The 25,474-nt window shown below is 44.0% G+C and overlaps 1 protein-coding gene across 2 annotated transcripts in view; it reads right to left on the reverse strand.

Moving 5' to 3' along the window:
* TRIM8 (tripartite motif containing 8) overlaps nucleotides 1–23,003 on the reverse strand; it is a 69,403-nt gene extending 46,400 nt beyond the window's left edge. The window contains exons 1-3 of one of the 2 annotated variants that reach the window (XM_066620593.1): nucleotides 21,880–23,003; nucleotides 20,655–20,714; nucleotides 19,706–20,388 (exon numbers count right to left, since the gene is read on the reverse strand). In XM_066620593.1, the coding sequence (XP_066476690.1) occupies nucleotides 19,706–20,275 (570 nt within the window). In that variant the 5' untranslated portion in view covers nucleotides 20,276–20,388; nucleotides 20,655–20,714; nucleotides 21,880–23,003. The remainder of the gene's footprint in view (nucleotides 1–19,705; nucleotides 20,389–20,654; nucleotides 20,715–21,879) is intronic. The other variant, XM_066620594.1, reaches the window with a different exon arrangement.
* Nucleotides 23,004–25,474: the final 2,471 nt, after the last annotated feature.

A 25,474-nucleotide genomic window follows, 5' to 3' on the forward strand; every position in this document is an offset into this window, starting at 1 on the left:
ATTGTTCACTACACAAAACTTAGTATTTTATTTTCCATTGGATGATGTCCTTGCTTACATCCAGTTTACTAGCAGGTTCTCTGTCCAGTGGCCCTCTCTCCTGACTGCCCCATCCTCAAGAAGCTCACTCAGCTATATCAGAGCCCCATTCAGGGATTTTGCCCACTGAAAATCCAGTTCATACAGAGGCAAGTACTGTGTGGCACAAGAGAGGTCATGAAAGGGGAATTGGACCCATTTAGAATTATGTAGCAACATTTTTCCTGGTGCGGTCTTTGTGCAACACTGCCCTGTTTCTGCAATAGATACCTGACATCACAAAATATTAATTACATCAATATTTCTCTATATACTGCACTCTCAACCTGTTGTTGGTTTTCAATCTTCTTTGATTTATGATGGGACTTTGACACCATTGATCTTAACACCCAGAGGCAATTGTTTTTCTTCAGTTTTTGTTCTTCAGAGGCTGGGGTCAGGTTCTCAAGGTCTAGTACACCAAATCACTTCCCACCACTGCATTTTGTTTTATTATATTTGTATCCTCCCTTGTCTCCAAGGAGTCTCATAAGTGGCACCCTCAAGAGGTCTCCCAGTTAGATATTAGGCCCAGATCTGCCTTGCTTCACCAGTGCATCAGGCAACTTGAAACAACTGCATCTTTAGTCAAGCTATAACTGCTCCAATTCTAGTACATTTACATATGCATATGAGAGAGAGAGAGAGAGAGACTCTTCTTCTCTAAAGTAATAAACCCTAAATCAGAATGCTGGCTGTACCACATTAGATTCCTTTTGCAGTTTGAGAACCAATTCTAGTAAGCTGTACGTTTCCCCAGGACTCCATTTATTCATAGATTCCTTAAATGCAATGGTTACTGCTTTGCTTGTGAGAGTCTGTCTTTCCACCACCCCCCTTCACACCTCCTATAGTCACATGGCTCCCATATAAGCTAGCCAGCTGCTGCTCCACGGCAGGCTATTTCCATGCTTGTGGTTCTTGGCTGTTTAGCTTTCTGCCTTTCTCCAGCATTGCAACAGCTATCAGACAGGGCTTTGGCTTCAATATAAGACTCCACCACCACCACCACCACCCAATACACAAGTGCATGCACAAACTTTTGCTTTCGGGAATGGAGAAGTGGACAATCTGAAAAGCTGTGCGGTCAAAATCATACAGAGTACACCCTGGCAGACTGCTCCCGTTTTTGTTGGCTTTTCTCCACATCAATATCTGCAAAGCAAGGACTGATAAAGTACTGTATTGCCTTCTGAGCTAGAATGGTTGCTACTAATGAGTTTGCAAACTTCAGTTCTCAGAATCAGTTCTGACATTTTCTTCATGAGCTTTTAGCTGTTCCATGGCATAGAAGAGGCAGGTGGGGTGGGTGGGAGAGACCTAGTGAGTAATTGAAAGAAGAGAATATTAAAAGGAAAGGAAAAGGTGGGAGGGGGGAGAAAATGGAACTTGGGCAGAGATCTTTTTAGCTCCAAGAAAGCAGAAACAAAAAAAAAGTCACCCAGGAAAGTTCTTCAATTTAAAAACAATAAAGCATATAACTAATACAGACCATTATGTTGACATTCCAACATAATATCCATTCTACTGGCTGTTGCAAAAATATGATCAGCTTTGTTTAACGTCATACTAAAGCTGCTCTGCTGCAGTTTTTCCTTCTCTTTCTCAATCTCAAATGGAAAAAACTGGACTGTGACCAGGTTACCAGGTCCTTAAGAGCAAGACAAACTTCTTCCTCTGGTTGCCTTGTACAATAGCACCATAGCACCGGGTACAATGCACTATACCAGTCTAACTGCGCAAACAACATCTTAACACAAGCACTACTCCGTGATAATCCATGGATGTAGAAAATTACAAGCTTAATCCATTTTTCCCTAGCCCAGAGGTGTATACATTTGGTCCTTCACATATATACAACATTGGGCAGAAATGGCTTAAGTGAGCTCGCTATCATATCAAAGTGAATTTAAACACACACCGATTTTGGCTTACCTACTACCAATCCCTTTACTTGGGCTGCCAGTAACCAGGCATCGCCCAGGAACCAAGGTTAGAGCTTTCCATTTTGGGGCTCACATTAAATGGGAAGACCACCACCCGAACAAGGGTTCCTCCTAGAAGATATTGAAACCACAATAATATCCAATGCCTTCCTCCTCCAAGGTCTCTCAAAGTTAAGGGACAGATAGACATTTAGGTTAGACCAGTGATTTTCAACCTTTTTCATCTCATGGCACACTGGCAAGGTATTAAAATGGTCAAGGTACACCATCAGTTTTTTGACAATTGAAAAGGCACACTGTGCTGTCAATGGGGGGCTCACATACCCAATGGCCCTACTTATAAATGACCCTTTCCCAAATTCCTACGGCACACCTGGGGACCGTTCGCGGCACACCAATGTGCCACGGCACAGTGGTTGAAAATGGCTGGGTTAGACCTTTGATACTCCCTCAACACAGGCTAAATACCAGAGGCAATATTTCTTTGGTTGTCAAAAGCAGAAAAAGATATCAGAGCTGAGATTTCAATCTCAATTTTCAGAGGTGAACTACTCCCTTATGGTTTTGCATGGAGTGGTTAAATATGGATTTTAATTCTTCCCTCTTCAGGATATGAAGGAAAGTGTAATCTTTGCCAGTGTCAAAGATTCCAGAAACAAGCTATACAGGCAAAGAACTACAAATTATTACCTATATAGAACCTCCAGCAGTACTACTTGAATATTTGGAGCCAAATGCCAGGGAACAGAAGTATAAGCAAAACCAAAATAGAAATAAGGACATTTTAAATCCACTATTGACAGAGGACCACATTATGAGATGCTGGGAAACAGTTTAATTTCATTAACAAATCTAATCAAAATTAGGAGGGCAGACAAGAGACAATGAATTCCTAATAAGTAAGGTTATTCACTCTTTGAACATGTTTTAGAGAGGCAATATATAAAATGCTTTGCTTTCTCTGGAAATTAAAATACTTGTGCTTTTCAATACATCAAGTATATCAGTTGCAATTTGTTAAATTAATGTGAATTATAAAGGTATGGGTGGATATACAATAACCTTTCGAATGCTTCAGACTACATAAAAACTGAAAGGTCAAGAATTTAGGCCAAAGTGGAGTCATGAAAAGTTGCATTTGACACAATAAGACTGAAATAGCTCATTTTAAAATTCAACCCTTTATACAGAACTGAGTTCTAATCTTAGCCTACAACAATCTTAAAGAGCCTCCATGGCAGAAACAAGACAACAAAACAGCAAGGCTATATTATCCCCTCTAGGCTCACTACTCAGAAGGCTATGTACACATGCGCCAAAGAATATAAAGCTTTCTTCTCCTTGTTTTTTCTGGTGGTTTGGAAAGCTTAGGGAGTCCAAAAGAAAAATGTAGGACTAAGAGATGGGGAAATAAAACAAAGTACCAGCCTCTACCAATGAATGGTTTCTTGGGAAAGTCTAGCTGAATAGACAAGGCCATGAGGTAATGGCCATTTTGGCAGCTAGGCCAGGTGGTTGAATAAGAGCACTTCAAGACTGTTGAGCTGTGATGGAGAAATCAAGCTTCTGGAGTTGGGACATTATCAAATTAAAAGATAATGCACAAATTAAATACAGGAGGGGGCATAATCCAACATCATAAATCTTGTTCAATCCCAATCCTAAACATGTGCTAACTCAAACTCTTGATAACCTTGCAACAAGGCAATACATGCAAATCCACACTGCACACTTAAAGTGCTATACAAAAAAAAAATCTTCACAGAGGCATGTCTTCCCTTGATGACCTATATTCCATTATAGACCTCTGACATGGGTTTCATGTTCCTCAATTAGAGGGGACTCCTTTTAATGAGTGTTCATTTATAAGCTGATAGGGCCAGAGCTAGGGCAGAAGAGAGATTCACAAGTATCCTCGAAGCTTTTCCAACACCACTGGGGTCACAATGGAGCCAGAGATTTGATGGCTTTCATCTTATTCTGCTTGCAATCCAGCCACCCTCCCCCCCCCAAGGCCATATGAAAGCAGCTTTCAATGTCAGCGTATGGTATGCCTGAACAAGAGAACAAAGGGATAGGCAAGCACGCACACACAGTCCCTTTGTCTGGGAAAGGCCATCCTTCCCTGCTTCCAAAGAGCCAGAGTTGCCGTTTGTGCAGATTAGGCTGTCTACTCTAAGGCACTACTGATAATTCCTAGAAGCTCCTTAATATTGGCTGTCCATACAAAAGCCAGGCCCTCCTCTGACAGAGGCAAACCTCCACGCAAAATGATTGATGTGGTTTGTGTGTACAGTTGAGCATTCAACCTCGAGTTTGTTTGCAGTGTCAGCAAAGCACACCTAGGCAGGAAGAGGAAGAATCTATCAGGAACCAACTGGGACAAGTGGAGAACCCATTTGACAAAGGGGCAGATTTTAAAAGCAGCTGGCACAAGAACTGCTAAATGAAAGGTGAACACTACCAAATTAAATTGGGGTAAACCTGCCCAAATAAAGCTACAGGGCATCTTGCTCTAGCTCAGGGGTGGGCAAACTTTCAAGTTTAGGGATCCTGGACCTTAAACAATTGTGTAAGCGAGAATTTCAGCAGGTGCAGTTTAGCTGCACCTGCTGAAAATCCCTCTTCTATACAATTGTTAAAGGTCCAGGATCCCTAAAGTTGAAAGTTTGCCCACCCCTGCTCTAGCTTATCTTACTGGCTTCTGGAAGTACAGTAGATAATACTATTCCCAAAAAGGTGATGTGAACATGTTAAGAGGAAACACACACACAAGACTACAGCACTCCCTGAAACCAGCAGACTATACAAGCAAGATGACTTGCCAACATTTACTCAGATTTCAGAGACAGTCATCCAGAACTTCACTGTCTGCCAACTATTTCATCTGGATTCATCTAAAGCTGATATATTTCCAGCTCAGCCTGGTTGTGTTGGGCAGTATGATTTTTCTCCCCCAGCCCAGAACACAATGCATGTCAAAACTGAGACACATTATCTGTGTACATGCTACTGTTGATTGCTATGAGCGTAGTTATTCACGTTATAACTATGAGCGTAGTTATTCCAGAACCACCATTCTGGAATATTCATGCACCATTCTGGAATATTCATACACCATTTAGAGCGCGATACCATAGTCTTTCGAGACTGAAGGGTGCCAACAAGTAGTTATTCGCGTGCCATGTTCAACACATACACAACAGTATATGAATACAGCTACACTACATTTGAGGAGTATAGTCCCCATGCTGACTTTTAAACAAATGCATTCATTGACATGAATACACCATGTGTGAGCAGCCTTGGTGATTTAAGCTGCCATTGCCTGGGGGTGCCTGCAATGTGCAACATGTTGCTATTGCTCTTAATCACAGTGGCCAACAACTCCATCCCATTTCCCAAAATACAAGCCAAGTCCCCTTTGACATGGACAGTTCAACCAATACCCATTACTGCACGCTCACAGAGTGTTCAAAACACTCTACGAACTTTCCCTCAATAACTCCTTATAACAATCCAAGTAAGGCAGGTCAGAGCCCTGGAGAGCTTCCCCAGGCCTCCTAATGCCATATTAGCATTAAAAATGTCACTTCCAGTTTCTCTGTGAAACCGGAAATCATGTTTTCAGCTTCTGAGCTCAACTCCCCTTGCCTCCAGTAGGGGTGCTGGGTTGGGGGACCCAAATGGTGGATAAGTGAACCCATGAATATGGGATCTGCAGATACAGGAGCCCACCTGTATTTCAAAAGTTTCAAGGGTCATGGGACAATTCTCCATTGGCCATAGTCTTAGCCTTTCTGATCCATTATGTGGGCAAATTTAATATAATTTCTGGCTTGTCTCCCCCGAGAGCCAGAATAAGGATTACTAGTAACTAGCCATCTTTGGCCATGCATTTTAACATATTCGAAGGGGCTTATGTTTCTTAGCATTCTCCCAGAAGCACATGCACACGTGCAAGACACACATACATTTTGGGCTATAAATTGATCACTTTAAGCTAGAATACAGCTTCAATGAGCCACCAGTAAAGCTGCACCTTTTACTATTACAAGTGCCATTTGCAAAGTGAGCCTTAGTATTCAAGCCAGCAGTGTCGCCAGATCAGTACCCAATAGCTTTGCAGTGATTTTAGTTAAGTTTCTCCATTTTGAAATACATATTCCTAAGCAAGCAAGTATACTAACAGGTTGCTATAACAATTCAAACATTAGTTTGCAAGTAAATGGAGCTTCTATATAGTTAGGAAGCATAATCCAAAATTTTTTGTCATGCAGCCCACATGCACTGCATAATTAGGTATGCTTGGAGACAAGAGACCAATTTCTGTTGGGCTCTCTGAATGTGTGCAAGAATACTAAGCAAGGTCATTTACTTGAAAGCTTAGGCTGTAATCCTATGCACACTTAATTCCAAGTAAGTCCCACTGAACAATGAGAACCTTTTTCCAATTTAAGCAGACAAGATCAGGCTGCAAGAGTTTGGACCTTTCCATAAGTAAGGAATGATGCTGGGAACAATAAAGGTTCTAAATGAGATGAAAAGATGCCAATGTCAAATGGTTTGTAAGGTAAGAAATATTCATAGTTCTACAAAACACACTCCAGAGCTCAGGTAGCTGGATGGAATAAAATGGGTAATTTCCATGGAGACTCTCCTCAACCTATGATCCACATCCTTCCCCTTCCTAGGTGACCTCAGGCCAGTCACTATCTCTCAGCCTCACCTACCTCACAGGGTTGTTGTGAGGACAAAAGGGAGGACCTACATACACTACCTGAGCTCCTTGGAGGAAGGGTGGTATAAAAAATATGATCAAAAAATGCATCTTCATCTTGTTCCACATGGGTAGACTAGAGTAGCACCTAAGATAATACAAGACAGACAAACTGCAGGTAGGTTTACTGTTGACTGCTTTCTCAATACATGAACCCCTCATTTTACATGCATTTGATTTATGCATTTTTGGAACAACGTACTTGTTCAGTACCAAAGCCTATTTTACACTTGCAAGAGGATAAAGCAGTTTGAAATATTTTTAATTTACCTGTTTGAGATACATGCTGCTTTTCAAAAATGTAACCCCTTGTGTAAAGCAAGATGTGCCTGTATTATGAATTCTTTAAAAGCCTTTTATCTTTTTATTCTTTTAAAGCAGGGGTGTCAAACATAAGGCCCGGGGGCCTGAATCTTTTTATGCAGCCCGCGGAATCTTTTTATCTGGCTCTCAGGCTCTCATCTGCTGAGCAGTGCTGAGGTGTTACTTCTGAAAGGGCAGCCCACATGAATTGGGCTCTCCTATATCTTGAAATATGATCAAGATTTGCATATTTTCTCTTCTGTCATTTGCAGCTCATGAGGTCCTAAGTGAGAAAAAGTGCTTATTTTTGGTTATGACCCGTTTAATGACATCATTTCCTGCCTAATGACATCACTTCTGGCCCTCAGCAGGCATCATAAATGCTATTCGGCCCTTGGTTTGAAATTAGTTTGACACCCCTGTTTTAAAGGATAAAAGGTTATTCTTTAAAAGCCTTTTTATATTTGTACGTGAACTCAGACCAGCAAGGTAATATCATTTAACACAGTGGTTCTCAAACTTTTAGCCAAAGAAGCCATGGTGTAGGCTTCCTCATGAGGAAACTGCTTGAACCATTCAGTAATGAGGCTATACTGTATCTCCAAAACTAGATGTGATAGGTCAAAACTGATCCTTTTGGAATCAGTACCCCAAATATACCCAGGAATTGGTGTAACTTTTAAGGAAGCAAAATGTGTGTTGGCCTGTGTTACTGAAGCACTGTCAGCTGATGGTTGAAAACACAAGCAGTACATGACCATTGTTTCCATTCTGGCATTTGATCACCATGGAAACTGGCCTCCTCACACACTCCAACTAGAAGCCATCAGCATTTCATAGCTTCCAAGTTACCAATTCCTCCACCGTTGGCTAAGTTGCAGCAACTCTTAATGTCCCAGAATTATACAGTTTAGCTTCATTTAAAAACAAAGAGAAGGAATACATTTTGAAGGTTATGGCTGCAGGAAAAGGGGGGGGGGCAAAGGATATCCAGTCAAAACACAATCTAGGCAGCCAAAGCTGCCACCGAGTTTTAAAAACCAATTGTACTGTTGTGAAGGGGGGAAAGGCCATTGGTAGGTACAATGTGAAATTTCAATTCTTGAACACAAATTTATCTGAATACATCACCCAGTTTTGTTTAGGACAAGCTTTAGGGATATCCAACAGTCTTGGATGAATGGGGAGGGGACATGGATCTTCTCAGAAAACAGCGCCTACAACCTAGACTACACAGCTGCATATTTTAAATGACAAATAAAATTCACAGGCACAGGCTGTATTCATACCACACAGTGCTCGTATCAAGCTTTTGCTTATCCAGCACTTTAATGAAAAAACAGCTTCTAACACATAGAGCATACTATTGTACATACTAAACTACATGTGGCTTCCCAAGCACCTGAGCAGCTGACCTTCCCCAAGATCAACAGGAAACAAGATCTTGCTTATGTTAAGACAAAAAGCACACCCTGGTTGTAGAAATCAGATCTTTGTCTGGAGGGGCCATACGCACAGCATGGCCTTCTCTCCCCCCCCCCCCCAATAGGGCTGGCCAAGCCTGTGACTCATTAAGCCTGTGACTTAGACAGCAGGAACAAGGCAATGCAGTCACCAGAAAAGCCATCCCAGCATCTAAGCAGCCCTGGCAAGGTGCTGCTCTGGGGCTGCAGCAAGAGCAGAGCCTGCCAAGCTGGATCCTCCTTCCCCTGTGCAGACTTTAAAAGCTGTTCCTAAATACATGTTTGCAGTCCTGACAGAATTGCAGTTGGCAGCCTCCTAATTCAAAGCATTCTCCCCCAATCACATTGCCCACAGCAGGCTACGCAGCATAGAAAACTACACAGACAGTGTATGCAGCAGGCTAGCTTCTGAACCTTCTGACAGACATGCCCCTTGCACATTTCTTGGAGAAAATGTTTCAGCTTCCTTCCCAACACCTCACTTTAACTCACATTTTCCATACTTTCCATTTGTGCCCAAGATCCAAGATCAGAAAAGACACTGAATTGCCATTGGGACTGAAATCAGCTTTACATTAAAATGCAAAAGTCCAAGTGCGACAACTTATTTAAAAAAGCAGTTCTACAGCATTAGTAGCACTGCAGCCATGAGAACTAGAAATATTGCTTTCAAAGAAAAGAGAGTATAGATGGCTATAGAGAAGAGTCAGCCAAAAAAAAAAAAAGAATCTACACGTTAAATAGGATGCAGTAGTAAATGGGGGGGCAGAACTATGGACTATATCACTTCAGACAGCAGATGGAGGGGCTATTTCATTCTTCTGTACACCACACAACGTCTCTGTAGATAACTGACAAAGCAAGAGGGGTCTTTTGAAGGTTCTCTTCCCAGTTTCAATAGCGAAGCACTAGAACACCTGCAGATTCAAGTGGCACAGTCCAAAATTCTACCACTCAAAATGCAAAGCAGCTCCAAGTCGTGATGCTTTCCTGCATAGCATGTATGTGTAGACATGGAGAAGTCTTAGGTCACTAAAAATTAAAGAGGGATGATCAGCTAACAAACCATGAGAATTCACAAGAGAAAGCAAAGCCCCCAGCTCCACTATAACATAAGGACCAACTGCCTACTTCTGCTAGACATCAGACTGACACACAAGGGGGGGGGGTAGGAAGGATGAAAAAGTAAGACCCAGCAATGCTCATGAGAAGCAAGCACCTTTTATTCTCACTCACAACCAATCATGATTGCATTTGCTATCTGACAGTCCTCAACTCCTCTAGCTTGTTTCAATGCATGAAAAAGTATAGTATCATGTGGCAAGCAGTAGGAATCAACAGCAATTCCAGTGGCAGGACAACAAAGCACAAAGAGCAAAATCAGGAGAGCATCTTGCAACAGGGGACCCGCTGCAAAACACAACCCATGACTCAAGTGAAGAAACAAGGAGGCTTCCAAACAATGTCCACCATACTAAAAAGTCTTCTGCCCTTTTAATTAGTGGGAGGTCATCGAGAATGTCAAGCTTTGCCATAGAGTTCCTCTGTTCAGAGGAGGAAATTAGACTTTCAAATTAAGGTGCTTTTGGCCTTTTCAATAGGATTCATAGGAGAAGAAAGAATGGTTTGCCATGCCTTTGCTCCCCCAATGGTTGTGCTAAACAGTATAGATGCAACCTTAGGTCAGACCAAGGCAGCACCAGAATTCATCACTGCCAAGGTATTTCCATAACTTGCCAAAGCTGTGGGTCTAGACAGCAAAGGGGCCAGTTATTCAAGAGGGAAGGCCAAATTCTCACCTTAATAGATAATATGTAGCAGGTCTCTGGGACCAAGAAAACACTACTTGATAGCAGCAGACGGCCATTCTTGCTTGGCCCTCCAAGTCAAACACCCCTTGATGAGGATGAGCACAAGAGAGAAATACAAATTCCTGCCTCCATTCTTTCCACATGGTCACTTGAGGGTGTTACTCCATATGCTCTCCCCCCCCCCCCCATGGTAAGAGATGGAAAATCAAAATAGATTTCTGTTTAAGCTCAGGCATAACATATCCCCCCAAAAGCAATTTTATATCTTAACACAAGTGTGACAAACTTCCCCTCCTCTGCCAACTCCTGTCACATGCAGTCACCCTGGACCTGGGCACTTTTGTTTTATCAGCCCCATGTATTCGATTCCATCTGCAGTTGCAAGCCTTCCCACAGCATTTGCTTCACCCTGCCTATTTTTCTTGGCAACTCAACCTAAAACATGTGGCTCTGGGGGCAATGAAAGCTACTTAGCTAAAAATGAAACCATATCAAGAGCTTGCCATCCAACAGCACTCACCAGAAGGGCAGCAAAGGAGCTAAGAAACAGTGTAGGCTTAAGGAAATGCAAGATTTTATTGTTGTTGAGAATTGCCAAGACACCTTCGTTGTATGTCCTAAGAGCAGATTCCACCCTGGTGCAGCACCCTCAGTACCCATGATGGTTAAGAGATCTTAATCTCTCGGATTCCTATGAAGCAGTCTTTCCTGCTATCACAAGTTTAATTTCCTGCCTTCTAAATTTCCATGAAAACAAAAGCCCAGCTTAAAGAATTTAGAGGCTGTCCAGACCAATCAATCAGGGAGAGCAGTGGGGGCAGGGGAAAGAGGAGGAATGAGGTTGGGTGGGTGACAGCAGATTTGCTGGGAGATCACCCAAGGCCTAATAAGTCATTACAAATAAAAAAAGCATTTGGGCAGCGTGCCCAATGGAGAAAAATCACTGTACACATTTGGCAACCCACACAGGGAAAGAGCAAGAATGCTGCAGGCCAAGCAACTGGAAGGCAAGAGCAGGGCAAGGTCTTTCTTAGGAACAGAGAAAAGGGAATTTGGGACTGGAATTGCTAGGATGAGGAAAAAGGAAAAGAAAGCCTTTGGCTTCACATTTAAAGTGACAGGCGCTGCAGCAAGGGGAGCTGGGAAAGCAGAAGGTGGCACGTTTACAGACCAGCCGGAAGGAACTTGTACTCCCACTTGCTGATGCAAGCTTATAATCATGAAGATGCAAATATGGTTCACCCACAAAACAAAGGGGGAGAAGAAGGGAGAGAAAATGACCCTGTGTACAAACCATGATACCGCTAGAATTTTTTTAAATCATCACCCTTCAACACAGTGGCTGGCCCATGGAAACTCTTTAGTCAGTCTCTGTTGAAAAATTCTGTTCTCTCTCACTACTGTTTGCTCTGTGGTCTGGGGAGAGCAAAAGTAGCCCTGCATTTTACAAATGGGGGATATGACTGGGCCCTTTACAGAAGGATAAATCTAACAGGGCATGTATTACCTTAACCAAAGGACATTTTCCATTCCCTACTGTGCCCCTGGCAAAACTGGGGTTTAAAGTAGTTGGTTGGAGCTAGAGATGGGGAAAAGAGGAGTACATTTGTACAGCATCAGCTGGCTCCTGCATTGCCTGTGTTGACAAAGCAAACTAGTTCTGACCACAGTGAGGCTGCTTGCTACCTTTCCCCCCAATCCCTTGTCATTTTTGTACCATACTGCAGTGCTGGCTCTTGCCAGATATGCCTTCCTGCAATCTTTTCTTGACACCCAAAGATCCATTTGTGTTTGGCAAGCCCGTTGCTCTTCTTCCAAGTTTAAATGAAGGTGAAGTTTAGCTTCTTTCCTTTGCAGCAAAGTAGGAGGGCTTTGTCCAACAGAGAACAGACACATCCACCCACCCTACATGGCTCATCTCAAAGTCAACAGCATCCTACCTACTTGCTGGCCACAGCAGAACTGCTGCAGTAAGACAATACCTCTTCTATACAGCATATAGGAAACAAGCGATATTGTGCTTGCATTTTTTTTTTTTTTTGGAGGGGGGGGGTCCATATAACCATATAAAAATGGTTACATTGCCAGAAAATAAATGCTACTCAGGGGGTGAGGAAGAATCTCATTCACAGCATATTTCACTTATAAAAAGGCATCTTAAATATTATGGCTCAAAAGCTCCAAATTTCTCTTCAAGGAACAAGTTAGGAGGAACTCTGTGTGGTGACAATGTGGCATCTTAAAGGGAAGATATGATACCTCAGTAAGCCCCACTGCATTGTCCATAATAATTATTATGCAGCAATTATTACAAGTCTAGATGACTACAGATGTTTATGTCAAACATGGGGTGATTGTCTACTGTTCTTTGTCAGATTTTTTATCCTAATCATGTTTTTGTGGAAGGAGCATTTTTGAAAACCTAGGTACTCCAAGGTTGCAAGTATGCTGAAACAGACTAAGAGGAATATAGCACAGATGTTTATTATCGAGATTGCTGTAAAAGTGCAAGGTTGGAAAAAACAAATTGTGTGTTTCTTTAGTATGCAAGAGGATGAGTAAAAAGTATAGGACCCTGAAAAGGAGGAGTCCAAGACATCAAGCAGGAAATAGCCCAAAGATGAGGCGGAAAGTTTTAAATACCAGAAAGCCACAAACCCCCAAATTGTGTAGGTGTCTGTATCAGAAAATATTTGAAGACCAATCTTGTAATAGACTTATTCCAATGGTGTTTTGTAGGACTGCATACAAGAATTCAGAGTTAGACTAAGAGTATATGGTACCCCTTTGAAGCAGCACTAGAACCCAACAGTCATCAATGGCCCCCTTGCTGGAATTGGTACAAGATCCCACAACACGGCCAGAACCCTACACTTCACACCTAGAAATTTGAATTTTCTTCTTCCAGTCCCGTTAGATGCACTTAGAACAGCAGTTCCGTGGCCCAAAAATACTCAACCCTTTCCAGTGCATCTCACCTTTCAGAAATATGGTTCTACAACAGTCCAATAAGGAGGCACACCACACCATCAATTCACTCCTTGGTAGGTAGACTCTCACTTTGACCTTCCTCCTTAGTTCTACTAAGTATATATTTTTTTCCATTAGCAGTTCTTGAGGATTGTTACTGGCAATGAAGGTAAACTTTGCAAGAGATAGACTATTATATCAAACCACAGCTGCGTGCAAAAGGTCAACTCCTCTGCAAGTTAAGAGTTCTGCAAGAAATCAGCAAGTGTGAACTTCAGCAAAGGATAAAACAGTCATGAATTGCTCTTAAAATACAGCAGTAAGGGGGGAAAAAAGTCAATTCTTTTGCCATCAATATAGATCTTAGATGGTGGATGCTTCACAGATTATACATGCTGAAAGCAAACCAAATATAAACAGATATATCTTCTGGGTCAAGGGTGGCGAGACATAAAAACATTTAGGTCAGCAGTGGAATGAAGATCTCCCCCTCTTGAATTTTCAAGTGTTGCCAGGAATGGGTTGCAGGACTTGCCTTAGTGAGATGGGAGGCCTATTTCTGGGATGAGCTGGAAGCAAAGGGCTAATCTTCCCAGAAGACCTTTAGCAGAACTGGGCAGCAGTCACGTTCTTTTTTTAGGGCCCTATACCTTCCTTAGTTCTAATACAAGATACATTAAAAACTTGTAGACTTGACAAAATGATAAAAACTCAACTACACTTCTGAGCACAAACATTTCTATGTTTGGGATCTTTTGTGGGAGGACATTTTGGAGATTCACAGGTAAGTTCAAGCATTTCCTAAAGCCATAATGTGGCATGCACCATGCGCATGACAACCACTACAAAATGGTTACATAATTTTAAAAGAAGTTTTGGGTGATGATCAATTTCTGTTGTGGCTATGAGGGTAAATGTTGGCCTGAAGGGAAGAAGGTTACTTGAGGAAAAGGCAGTCCATGGCAGTGGTAGACTTTCCCCTCCTTGCTCCTGGGCAAAGGTCCATGAAGCCATCCCCTGCAAAAGATGCCGCCAACCCCCCCTGCAGAAGATGACGCCTCCCTACCTCTGAAGCATGACAGAGCCTTGCACGACCTTGAAGTAGATTATGGAAGCCTTGTGAGGCTTCCCCATGGTCTTAAACGTATTTTCAGAAAACCGGAAGTGTAGTTTCCAACCACACTGGGATCCTCAGGGAGGCTGCCCGCACGGTCCTAGAGGCGCACTGACTCAGCACCCAGTGCAGTTGCCCCGTTCACCCAGCTCTAGGTCCGCTGCTTCCCACAAAGTACAGGCAAGAGTTTGACTCATCAAAACAAGAACCAGATAGGGCACAAAAGCCCTGTTTGAGGGTTGAATACTTCTAAGTTAGGAACAGACAAGCATCTTTTGAGATATAGCCTCTTGCATTTCTGTTGCTTTCAATACCTCAATGCTTTTAACCATTTGCATTGCTCTTTCCAAGCAGAAACACCCTAGATTTGTCACAAGTACAAATATTTGTATTTGTGTCTGGTTCTGTTCCTTGCCACTTCTTGATTCCTACAAGCCACCAATAGAAGGAAAGATAACCCTGGGGGGACTAGAAGCTGCTTCACACTCAATACGGGAATCTTGTTTGCACCACCGACACACACGGTTGTTTGCCGTGATAAACATGTAAAGTGTGAAAGGAAGATAAAGGTCTTCAAGGACTTGGACACAAACACACCAGGGAGCCACATTTGGCTGTGGCTTGTAACATGCATCCACTGTACGATGGAGAGGAGCAGCTGCCGTTCACACTTGACGTATTTACCGCAGCAAATAAGAATGCTACATAAAGTGTGAAATGCTCCACTCGCTGACTCACTCTCCAAAGCACCAAGCTGAATAATTTTCCTGGAGTTTCCTCAATTCATGGAGCAGGATAGTCCCAATTGTGCATGCATTAAAATTTGTCATGCATTAGAAAGTTGCTTAATCATTCAGGGGGCTCTCAAATTTCATAATGCTTCCTCAAAGGCCATGGGCAGTTTTTAAGTTGTCTGAATATCCAACAACATTTTACATTACAAGCCCCTCCTGCCACTGTTTCCCATGACACCCACTACCTCCATATCCAGAAGCCTTTACGCATGGTCAAAATTAAGGCAGGGCAAACAGTACAAGCAGGAATCATTAGATCACATTGTAAACCTTACAAAAGAAAAACATCCAAAACTTTCACCACTTCCCAATTTAGTATTTTACAGCTTAGCTGATTTTAATCTTTTCTATTATGCAAACCTGGATCTTAGCAGACTGCTCCCTAAACTTATTTGCAGGACATTTGCATTGGTATGCCCGGATCCAGCGCAAAACATCTCCCATGACCCTTTTGTATGGATTTCCTAAACACACATTCCTGCTTTTCCTTAGACAGAGAGTTTTGGGTTTATTTTTTTAAATACAAATGTAAGCATGGTGCCCTTGTTTAATGTACACACAGAAAGCTGTGCTGCTTCCCTTCCTGCAGGTGTGCAAAAATCTCAATAGAAGAGGGGCTGCGTGCCTTACTTTTTCTTTGTGCATTACAACCCCAGTTCTTTACTAAAGGGACAGAAAAAACATGAACATCAAAGAGGTGATTTCCAGGGGGACTGCCGCAAAGGTGCACAGGCACAGCACAGTATTTATTTAAAAAAGAAAATTTTTTAGCAGAGCAGTGAAACAATGGTCAGGATGTTAGGGCCAAGATTTATGCAATGTTAAACACCTTGTTGCCCAGCCAGGGTCTTATCTTTAATTTTTCAAGACAGTAGCTGCATACAGCCCCAGTCCAGATTAGGACCATGGTGCAGAAGAAGGCAGTCTTCATACCATGCTATTTTCCCCACTAAAAATCACCCCCACCATTGCCACTGCAGCAAGGTGTGGATTGCATCTTTTACTTGCAGAAGTTAATTTTACCTTCACCATCAACATGCTAGCCATTCTACAAAGTAATAAAAGCAAAGAGAGGCAGGCCTCTGCCCCATTAGCTTGCAATCAATGTGTTTAGTATCACATCTAGATTGACCCCAACGTCCTGGAATGTCCACAATGGTAATCTTAGCCAAGAAGGAAGGTGAACAAAAACAAGTATATGTACTCCAGCTTCATTCAAGAGACAGCAACTGGAATGGACACATATCTAAACAAATCTGCAGAGGAGCTCCTATAAGGAGCACCAGTGTGATGCAGCAGTTCAGCTTTTGCAATTCTTCAGTGCTACTATGGTATCGGTTTTCTATTAAAGAAATCCTCTTCACTTTCAATGGAAAAAATTCTCTCTCTCTCTCTCTCTCTCTCTCTCTCTCTCTCTCACACACACACACACACACACACACACACACACCCCTCCTACAGCAAGCTTGGCAGGGGCTGATAAATTCATCTCAATATATATCAGCTGTCTACTTTCTCAAAGGAGGTAGGAGCCAGAAGAAGCAGAGGTTTCCCCATAACATGCCCCACCAAAAGCTGCAACATCCAATTCATTTGTTCTTTACTGACAGAAACAGAATAGAACCTGGCGTCACACCCACCCCAACCACAAGGACACTGGGTACAGTTGCTTTAGCTGCTCCAGGGTGATTATTCAGGCTAACCCCCTACTGGAGATTCTAGAAGGACTTGGGAGTGACTCACACAGAATGTAGCCTGACTACCAACAGCTGGAAGACTAAAATGGAGCAGGATGACTGTAGGTTTCCACATTAGAAGCCTCCAGCAAAAAGAGAAAGAGCACAAGGTAAACCTCTAGCAAGAGACGGGTGTGGACATGACTAAGAATTCCTAAAAACTGACTCATTAAAGGACAAGTTAGCTCTGAACCGAATCGCCATTGGGATTTGTCCATCTCAATTCACAAGTCGCGTTGTCATCAAGCCTCTCCCAGATCTGGGAAAAAAGGCATCTTTTTTTCTGCTTGGGCCAGCATTCCTCCCCTCCTGGATACCTATTAATAGAAAGAGAGGAGGGGAGGGGAAAGCCAACCCTTTTAGCTTCCCTAAAGCCCAGCTAGCTCTTCCTCCTCCTTGTGCGGGCATCATGGAGTCACAGCCACCTCCTCCTCCCAGGTCCTTGGTTCCCCCAGAAACCCAGGAGTGGGAAATAGGTACCTTGGTCCAACTCACAGGTTCCTCTTTTTACCCAGAAGACCCCCATCCCCCACAGAAGAGCCCAGCTGTCTAACTGGAAAATAATTAGATAGCAATTTTATTTATGACTGCTCTTAACCCCCCCCCCCATTTAATGGCTAAATGGTGACTCATGTTGGCAATGTTAGAATACACAGGAAGTTGTCTCCGTTTTACAGCCACCGCTGTTCATTTGTTGTTAAATATTTATCCTACACAATGATGCTTGAAAGGAATCCGAGGGCCTGCTTGTGAGGCTCTTCTCAGAGATTTCAGACAGTAGGATCACTTCAGAAAGGGAAAGCAGAGGCCTAAATCAGACAAGAACAAGGGGGGAGGCTACACAGCCAATCCTTAGAAAAATGGGGGTGTTACAGCACCTGCATAACATTTGAGCCCACACCCTTCAACTCTGTATATGGCACAAGTATTAATCCAGAGTAAATACCACTCCCTGGTTTTAAGCTCATAATCACCATTGCAATCGAGAACCTCACTACATTCATAATAAGCAGGCACTAAGGAAGTGGAGAAAGAAACCTCTCCCTTTAAAATCCTTCTGTCACCTTTTTATATGCACTGTATGGTCATGTTGTTAAGGGGGAAAGTAAATAACCTGGTGATCTTGAGAATATAGCCAGTGTCAGAACTCAATGAATCCATACAGGGATCCTCAGTTCCAATCACCATTACTACATGCATGCAAGACAAAATGCACCCTATTTTCTCAAATTTCAACCTAGTATTCCAAAGCCACAGAGATCCAAATTGCCTTGGCAGCAGTATAAAGAGCTCCCTCTGCCCTTCCTCAAACTTGGTTCCTTTATTCGGGTAAGTGTCAGCCAAAAACTGTTGGGGCATTAGACAGTTGTTCCAGTGAGGTCCCCTTCCCACAGCTTGGTCACTGGAGCAGCCCTGCCCTTGAAGACAACATGTTCTCCCGCCTCCCTCCACCCTTCATCGCATGAAGCCATCACGAGAGGGACAAGTTCATAAGGAATTTTTTTTTTCCTTCATAGGAGCTGGGCCAGAAAGGATGGGAGAAGATGGAGATTTGACAATGACATGCCTTACAATAGGAGGTTTGCATTGTAATCAAGGCCTTGCTCCTAACCCCTGGGAGCAAAGCTGCCTGAAACCAGATTTCAGTGCATTCAGGCTTCAAGCCCATTGGATTTCCCCTCTTCTCCATTCTTGTGTGGAGAGCAGCAGAGGGATAGGGCCTTCAGGAAAGGTTCCCAGGGCAAGCCAAAGAGCAAGAGACAGTGATGCAATTTTTTTGTTTGGGGGGGGGGGGAGAGCCCCTACTAAGAATCAGACTGCCTCACTGTAAATTGTAAATGCAGGAGAGACCTTTTTATACCTGCTAAGTGCAGGCCTATTGTCAGGAACCATATGCAAATGATCTGCAGCTTTAGCAGATTTCCTCCTATTCTTTCAATTGTTTGCAAAGCAGTTAGAAGATTTAAAGGTCCTATTGTTTATACTGGGTGACAAACAACCCCAGAGACCACCACCATCCATCACCTCCCCCCCACATGCTATTGTTTGAATAGCCACATTCAAATTGCAAGCCCCCCCACCTACACACATTCCCACTGCTTCTTTCCCCTCCTCCCCCATCACATCCTGTTCAGCCAAGGGTCCATTTCCCTTGATGCATTTCTAATGAGGCCTGAAGAGATTGTGTCAGCTTTTGTTTACTTCCTCATTTTCACCACATCTAAGATGTCAGCACAGCACAGATATTAGGTACAGCAAGCCTGTACTGAGCAACCTACAGAAAATCTTATTGGCCATGATGTTTTGCATAGGCCTTGCAAGAGACACAAAAATGCTTGTCTTAGTCAGGAAAAAAAGAAAAGAAAGCTCACCTTTGGGGTGCCCCATTTTTTATTTTTTTAAAAGAGGTTTGATTTGAGAAGGAGCTACCTCTCTCAATAAGGATAACACTGCCCTTGCAGAACTAGAAGTCAAAAAGCAGAGCTACTGGGCCCATATTGATCCAGTTGATCCACAGTCACTGTTAAGAAACCAGCCCCTCTTTGGCTTCTGACCAGGACTGGCGTATCAAACCTTTTAAAGATGGGAGGCTCCCTGAGGTAGGGAATTAACTTTCTGATGCTCTCTTGTTCAACATGAAGCAAACTGCTAGTACTTTGTAGACAAAAGGCAGGTGGCCTAACACAGAAATGCAATGCTCCACACTTACCCTGATCTCATTGCGCCGGATCTCCACGTCACAGACAGAGTGTCCTTGGTGCGCACCACTGTAATAGCAACAGAACTGGCAGACGGCTACCTGCTCCGCTTCGCAGTGGTACAGTCGATAAGCATTGTGTTGGGGGCAACTCCAGGCTCGGATGTCATCTGCCTCCACCAGGAGGTGCCCACGCGCCGTGGAGGGTTGTTGCAGGTGTGTCTGAACATGGGACTGGCAGCATGGGGCTTCACACCTCAGGCAGATCTTCTGGGCAGGTAGAGGTGGCCCACGGCGGCAGAAGACACAGTGTAAGACTGAGGGGGTCTTTTCCAGGTTGAGAGAGTTGAATTTCTCCACGATATTGGTCAGCTTTAAGTTCTTCTCAAGGTTGGGCTTCTGGTTGTAGGCCTGGTTACATTCAGGACAACGCACAAGTCCAGTTTCTTTGGCCCATGCCTCTCCTATGCATCCCCTACAAAAATTGTGCTTACAAGGAAGCTGGACAGGTTCCACAAAGACATGCAGGCAAATGGGGCATATAAGCTCTTCTTCAAAACAGTTCTTCCAGTTTTCAGCCATGTCTCCCACCAAGACAGATTTTTATAATTTTTCAAAAAATCTTTTATGAGTCAGTTTTTGGTCTATCGACGGTGATGACTTTTCACTTTTGCAACAGAAAGGCCACTAAGTTGCTAATGAACCAAAAAATTAAAAGTTAAATTAAAAGCAGAACTACTGTATCTCCTAACAATCAAGTAAAATACCTCTTGCCTCCCACACCCAAAAGCCCAGCAGCACAACCCCACAGTTTCAATGACATTAACAATCAATATTAAGACTGCAGAGCACAGATGGTTATATGTTTAAAAGCCAAGAAATCTTGTGAATTTTTTACATTTAATTCTGAAAAGTAAAATTTCACATACACTCACACACACGCTCCCAAAGTAAAACTTACCGAGAACTGGAAAAAATCCATACAAAATCCAGAAGGAAGTCCAAATTCCATATAAACCTCCTAAGTTAAAAACTGCCAGTTCAGTATTTGTATCACCACTTTTCACCCAGCATTTGCTATTGCAAAGGAACTTTTATCCCCTCCCAACTAAATCCAAGAGAACTCTTTTTTCCTCCCATAAGAGTCCAGAATTCAAGTCTTTAACCACCAAAAAGTTGGGAGATAAAATACAAATTCAAGAGGAAAAATTAAAACTGAACTGGCTTCTAATGCAGCTGAATGGTGCTAAAAAAAAATTCTTCACTGGCTTTGGGACAGTGCAATCTCAGTAGGAAGACGGTCAATCACTCTCAGATGAAATTCCAGCCCAGAGCCAAAGGGACCCTCCCATCCTTTGCTCCTTTCACAAATAGGAATGAGAAGGAAAATAAAAATAAAATAAAGCCTTGGAAGAGTGGAAACCGCTGAGGACAAATCAACCCACAGACAGAATCAACCTGCTCTCAATATACCCTGGAATTTCTTCTCCTCAAGATCTGTCTTGGTTTTTGTTTTAATAAGGCTGAAATGAGAAAAAAACCTCCCCTCTCCAAAACCCTCTCAGTCTTTTGGAGAGTGATGGGTTGCTCTTGCTGGAAGGAAAACAAGTATGCCTTGATCAAACTGAAAAGGAATTTCTCAACTGCTAATGAAGAGCCCAGCCCCCGCCTCTTCCCCTTTGCTTCTCTGTTTTCCTTCTGACATGAAAGCTATTTCTCCTTTTGGAACCAGCCTGCAAAAAAAAGGGGGGGGGGAGAGAGAGAGAAGAGAATCGAGAGACAGAGAGACACGCACAAGCTTAAAGGGAACTGCTGAAATGTACAATTCCAGGAGGACCTAGTCACTCCTCAGCCATTTTGAGCTGATTTTTTTAATTGGCAGATTTTTTTTATTTTTGAGAAAAGTGGAAACAAATCTGTAAATGAATGGGGGGGAAGGAAGGCTGGTTGATGGCACCACCCTGCAAGTGGGTGCCTGATGATGGGGGGGGGGAGAGAGAAAGAAGAGGGGGGAAGGGGAGGGCTCTAAATTGAGTTTATACAGCCGCAGCTGCTGTGCCTTTTAGCTTTTATCATCAGATCAAAAAAACCTTACATGCTCCTCACAACCACCTCCAGCCATCTTGGGTCTCTCTCTCTCTCCTCTCGCCCCCCCCCCTAAATAAAATACATATATATGTATCTACCTTCAGCACCTCTCGCTAACGTTCTCGAGGTCACGAACAGCAACAAAAATTAACTAGTGCATCAAGGCGATCTCCAACACCTTTGCCACATGCAAAAGAGACAACCACAGAAAAACAGAGCCACCGTTCCAACCCAAGAGACACAACGAAAATTAAAAGGGGGGGGGCTGGGGAAGAAGGAAGAGAAAGAGAAGGACAGCTATCTAGCCCCACACAGTCAGGAAAGCGAGGGTGCTCCAGGTCCTGTGAACTGGGTGAAAAAGAAAGATGAGGCCCATTTATGGCGTCCCACAATTTTGGTACAGGAAAGCTATGGAGATTTTTCTTTTAAGGTCTTTTTTTTTGCCTTCAAGGCTTAGAAGGGGAACAAGCTGCCTGCTTGAAATAAATGCCTCCTGCATGCATGCAGCAGATTAAAAACCCCATAACCTCGCCCCACACACATACACACAGAGGATTCTGCAATATAATGCAAGCTAGGGGGGTGGAAGGACTGGAGGATGGCACAAGACAAATGAGATGAGGTCCTTTTCAGCCGATCGCCAGGGTGGCAATCAAGGGGAGGAGGGCGAAGGGGGGCTGCCCCTGGGAACAGGCAGAGATGCTCTTGCCTCTTCCTTTTCTCCTCGTCTCCCGGGGGTGGTGAAAGCGCATTAGGGTTGGTGTGGGAGGGAGGGAGGGAGGGAAGGAATGGAAAAGGGGGTATGAAGGAACTCAAGGGCGGAAGGATGACTAAAGATCAAGGGCGCATCGCAGGATTTCCCCTCCTCCTCCCCCCACGGCTGGGCTTAAAGGAGCAGCGGCTCAAGTCTCTCCCCAGCGGCAGCAGGGCCCCTTGAACCGATCAATAGCCAATCGATCCCTGGTGGGTATGTGCAGAAGTCCTCAAGAGCAGCGAAAGGACACGCCAGGGAAAAAAAGGGGGGGTGAGAAAGAAAAGGGTGTGAAATCGGAGTCACTCCGGAGCAAATCGGGTGCCCCAGCGCCGGGCCTCGCCTTGATTCGGATCAACCCCCTCCCTCCACCGGGACTGCGCCCAGCCTGGCTTAGCCGCAGCCAACCCCTCGCTTCCCGGCTCGGTCGGCTCTTGGCTGCTGGTGCTGCTGCTGCAGCCGCGGTGCTGATCAACCCCTTCTCCAGGGCCTCACGTGACCCGCCACAATTTGATACATTAAACAGAACGCGTCCGGGCTTTCTTAAAGGGGCAACGGCGCCGCTCCCCGCCAAGGGGGAAGCCGGGAGGGTGGCCAATGCCAAGCCGTGTCAGCATCTGTACTGTACTCACTTGCTCGCGGGCGGGGAGCTCCTGTCTTGGCAGCACCGGCGGGGGTGGGAAGCCAGCCATGACTGGGCTGAGCCCCCCCACCCCACTCTCTTCCCCTGCATTTGTCAGGTGTCAGGGGATGAGTCATAAAGGGCTATCACTTCCTACAAGGGGAGGGAAAGGAAAAAATACAGCCTGCCTAGATCTACCTCTTTCACCAGCACAAGACCTGTTTTCTCACCAAGGTTACATTGTTGAGTATGTATCACGTAGACCGCATGGTGCACCAGGGTGACTGTTGCCAGATGCGGCAGAGGGCGGAGATCCTACACCTACTTTTCAAAGCAAATGTTGCCAGATGCAACGCTCAGCCCAATCCTATGCATGTCTACTCAGAGTAAGTCTCATTGTGTTCAATGGGGCTTACTCCCAGGAAAGTGTGGATAGGATTGTTGCCTATGGCTGCAATCCTAACTGCACTTTCCTGGGAGTTAGCCCCACTGAACAAAATGAGACTTACTTCTGAGTACACCTGGTTAGGATGGTGCCCTATGTCTCATATCCCAGTGCTGCAGGGTAAGAAAAGATACAGGATTCCTTCTTCCACACAGCTTTGAAGTTCCCCCTCTCCTGAACCGCCATGGAAGATTCAGGGGCTCCATCCTCTAAGACAATGATTTTCAACCTTTCCCATCTCATGGCACACTGTCAAGGCACTCAAATTGTCAAGGCACACCATCAGGTTTTTTATCATTGCCAAGGCACACCATGCTGCCAATGCGGGGCTCACATTCCCATTGGCCCTACGAACAAATGATTTTCCCCCAAATTCCTGTGGCACACCTGTGAACTACTCACAGCACAGTGGTTGTCAATGGCTGCTGTAAGACTACAGTGGTTCTCACAAATTTAGCTCCTGGACCCACTTTTTAGAATGAGAATCTGTCAGGACCCACCAGAAGTGATGTCATGACCAGAAGTGACATCATCAAGCAGGAAAAATGTTTGCAATCCTAGGCTGCAATCCTGCCCACACTTACCCAGGAATAAGTCCCATTTACTGTCATTATTAAAAGAATATACATAGTAGCTTGTTAAAAGTACAGGTCTGTAACATTTTCCCAAAAGCAGTCACATACCATCACATACCATCAAGTTGAAATAACTGGGGACCTACCCACCTGAAATTGGCTCATGACCCACCTAGTGGGTCCCACAGTTTGAGAAACACTGCTATACTACATGTGTCTACTTATCTTAGGTGTATCTTCATTTCTGCAGGCCTATCACAACGCACTGTGTTGATTCAGCTAGTACAGCGTTTCTCAATGTTGGTCCCCCACCGTATCACTTTGCATGGTCCACCTACTGGAAGTTCCACCTGAAGTAACTGGTGATGATGTAATCACCAGTTACTTCTGGACTGGGAGGCCAGATGTAATGTGACAAACACCAGTAGGAGCCTCAGGATGGACTTTATCAGGTCTTTTTCCAAGCATGTGAAAAGTACGCTTTGTAGCTCTGCCCACTAAGCCAAGCCCCATACCACTGTTTGTCATGTTGTGTCACTTGTCTCACTGCTGGGTGGCAGATGTCTGGGGGTTCTGCAAGTACCATCAGATACCACCTCAAGTACCACTGGTGGTACCTGAACCACTGGTTGAGAAACACTGGTCTAGTAAGACATAACTTTGAAGTTTTGCTCTTATTGATGCTAATTGCCTCTGGTTTAGTACCAACAGAGAGCCAGGTGCTGTACAGTCCTCAAAAGTAATGTGGCTATGGTCCATTAGATTTAGACTCTGCATTATGGCAAGGAGAAAGGCACTAGACCAGTGTTTCTCATACCACTGGTGGTATCTTAAATGCTGTCTGGTTTGCACATGCACGACCCCCAAACCCTCATCACCTGGCAGAGAGACCAGCAATGCAAAACATCAGTTAGCCATAGGAGGATTAGCTCAGTGGGCAGAGCTCTAGTGTGTGTTTTTCGCTGGTTCCAGAAAGTCCTCCCACCTGCCCTGAACCTCTTACTGGAGTTGTCATGTTGCATCTGGCCTCCCAATCCAGAAGTAGCTGGCAATGACATCATCACCCATTACCTCTGGTGGTACTTACAATAGGTGGACAGTGTGAAGTGGTCCAGTGGGGGACAAACTTTTGAGAAACACTGCACTAGACTGACATTCTAAACTGTGCATTTAGAGTCATGCACTGTATAGCACATTAACCTATACAGATTCAGTGTTGCTAAAAAAATAAGATTGTGTGGGTATTTTTCCTAACTGAGAGGGAAATGTAAATTTTGAATGAACCCCCTAGAAAGTGTTT

The sequence above is a fragment of the Tiliqua scincoides genome, chromosome 3, assembly GCF_035046505.1.
Source record: "Tiliqua scincoides isolate rTilSci1 chromosome 3, rTilSci1.hap2, whole genome shotgun sequence".
In the NCBI taxonomy this organism is placed as follows: Eukaryota; Metazoa; Chordata; class Lepidosauria; order Squamata; family Scincidae; genus Tiliqua; species Tiliqua scincoides.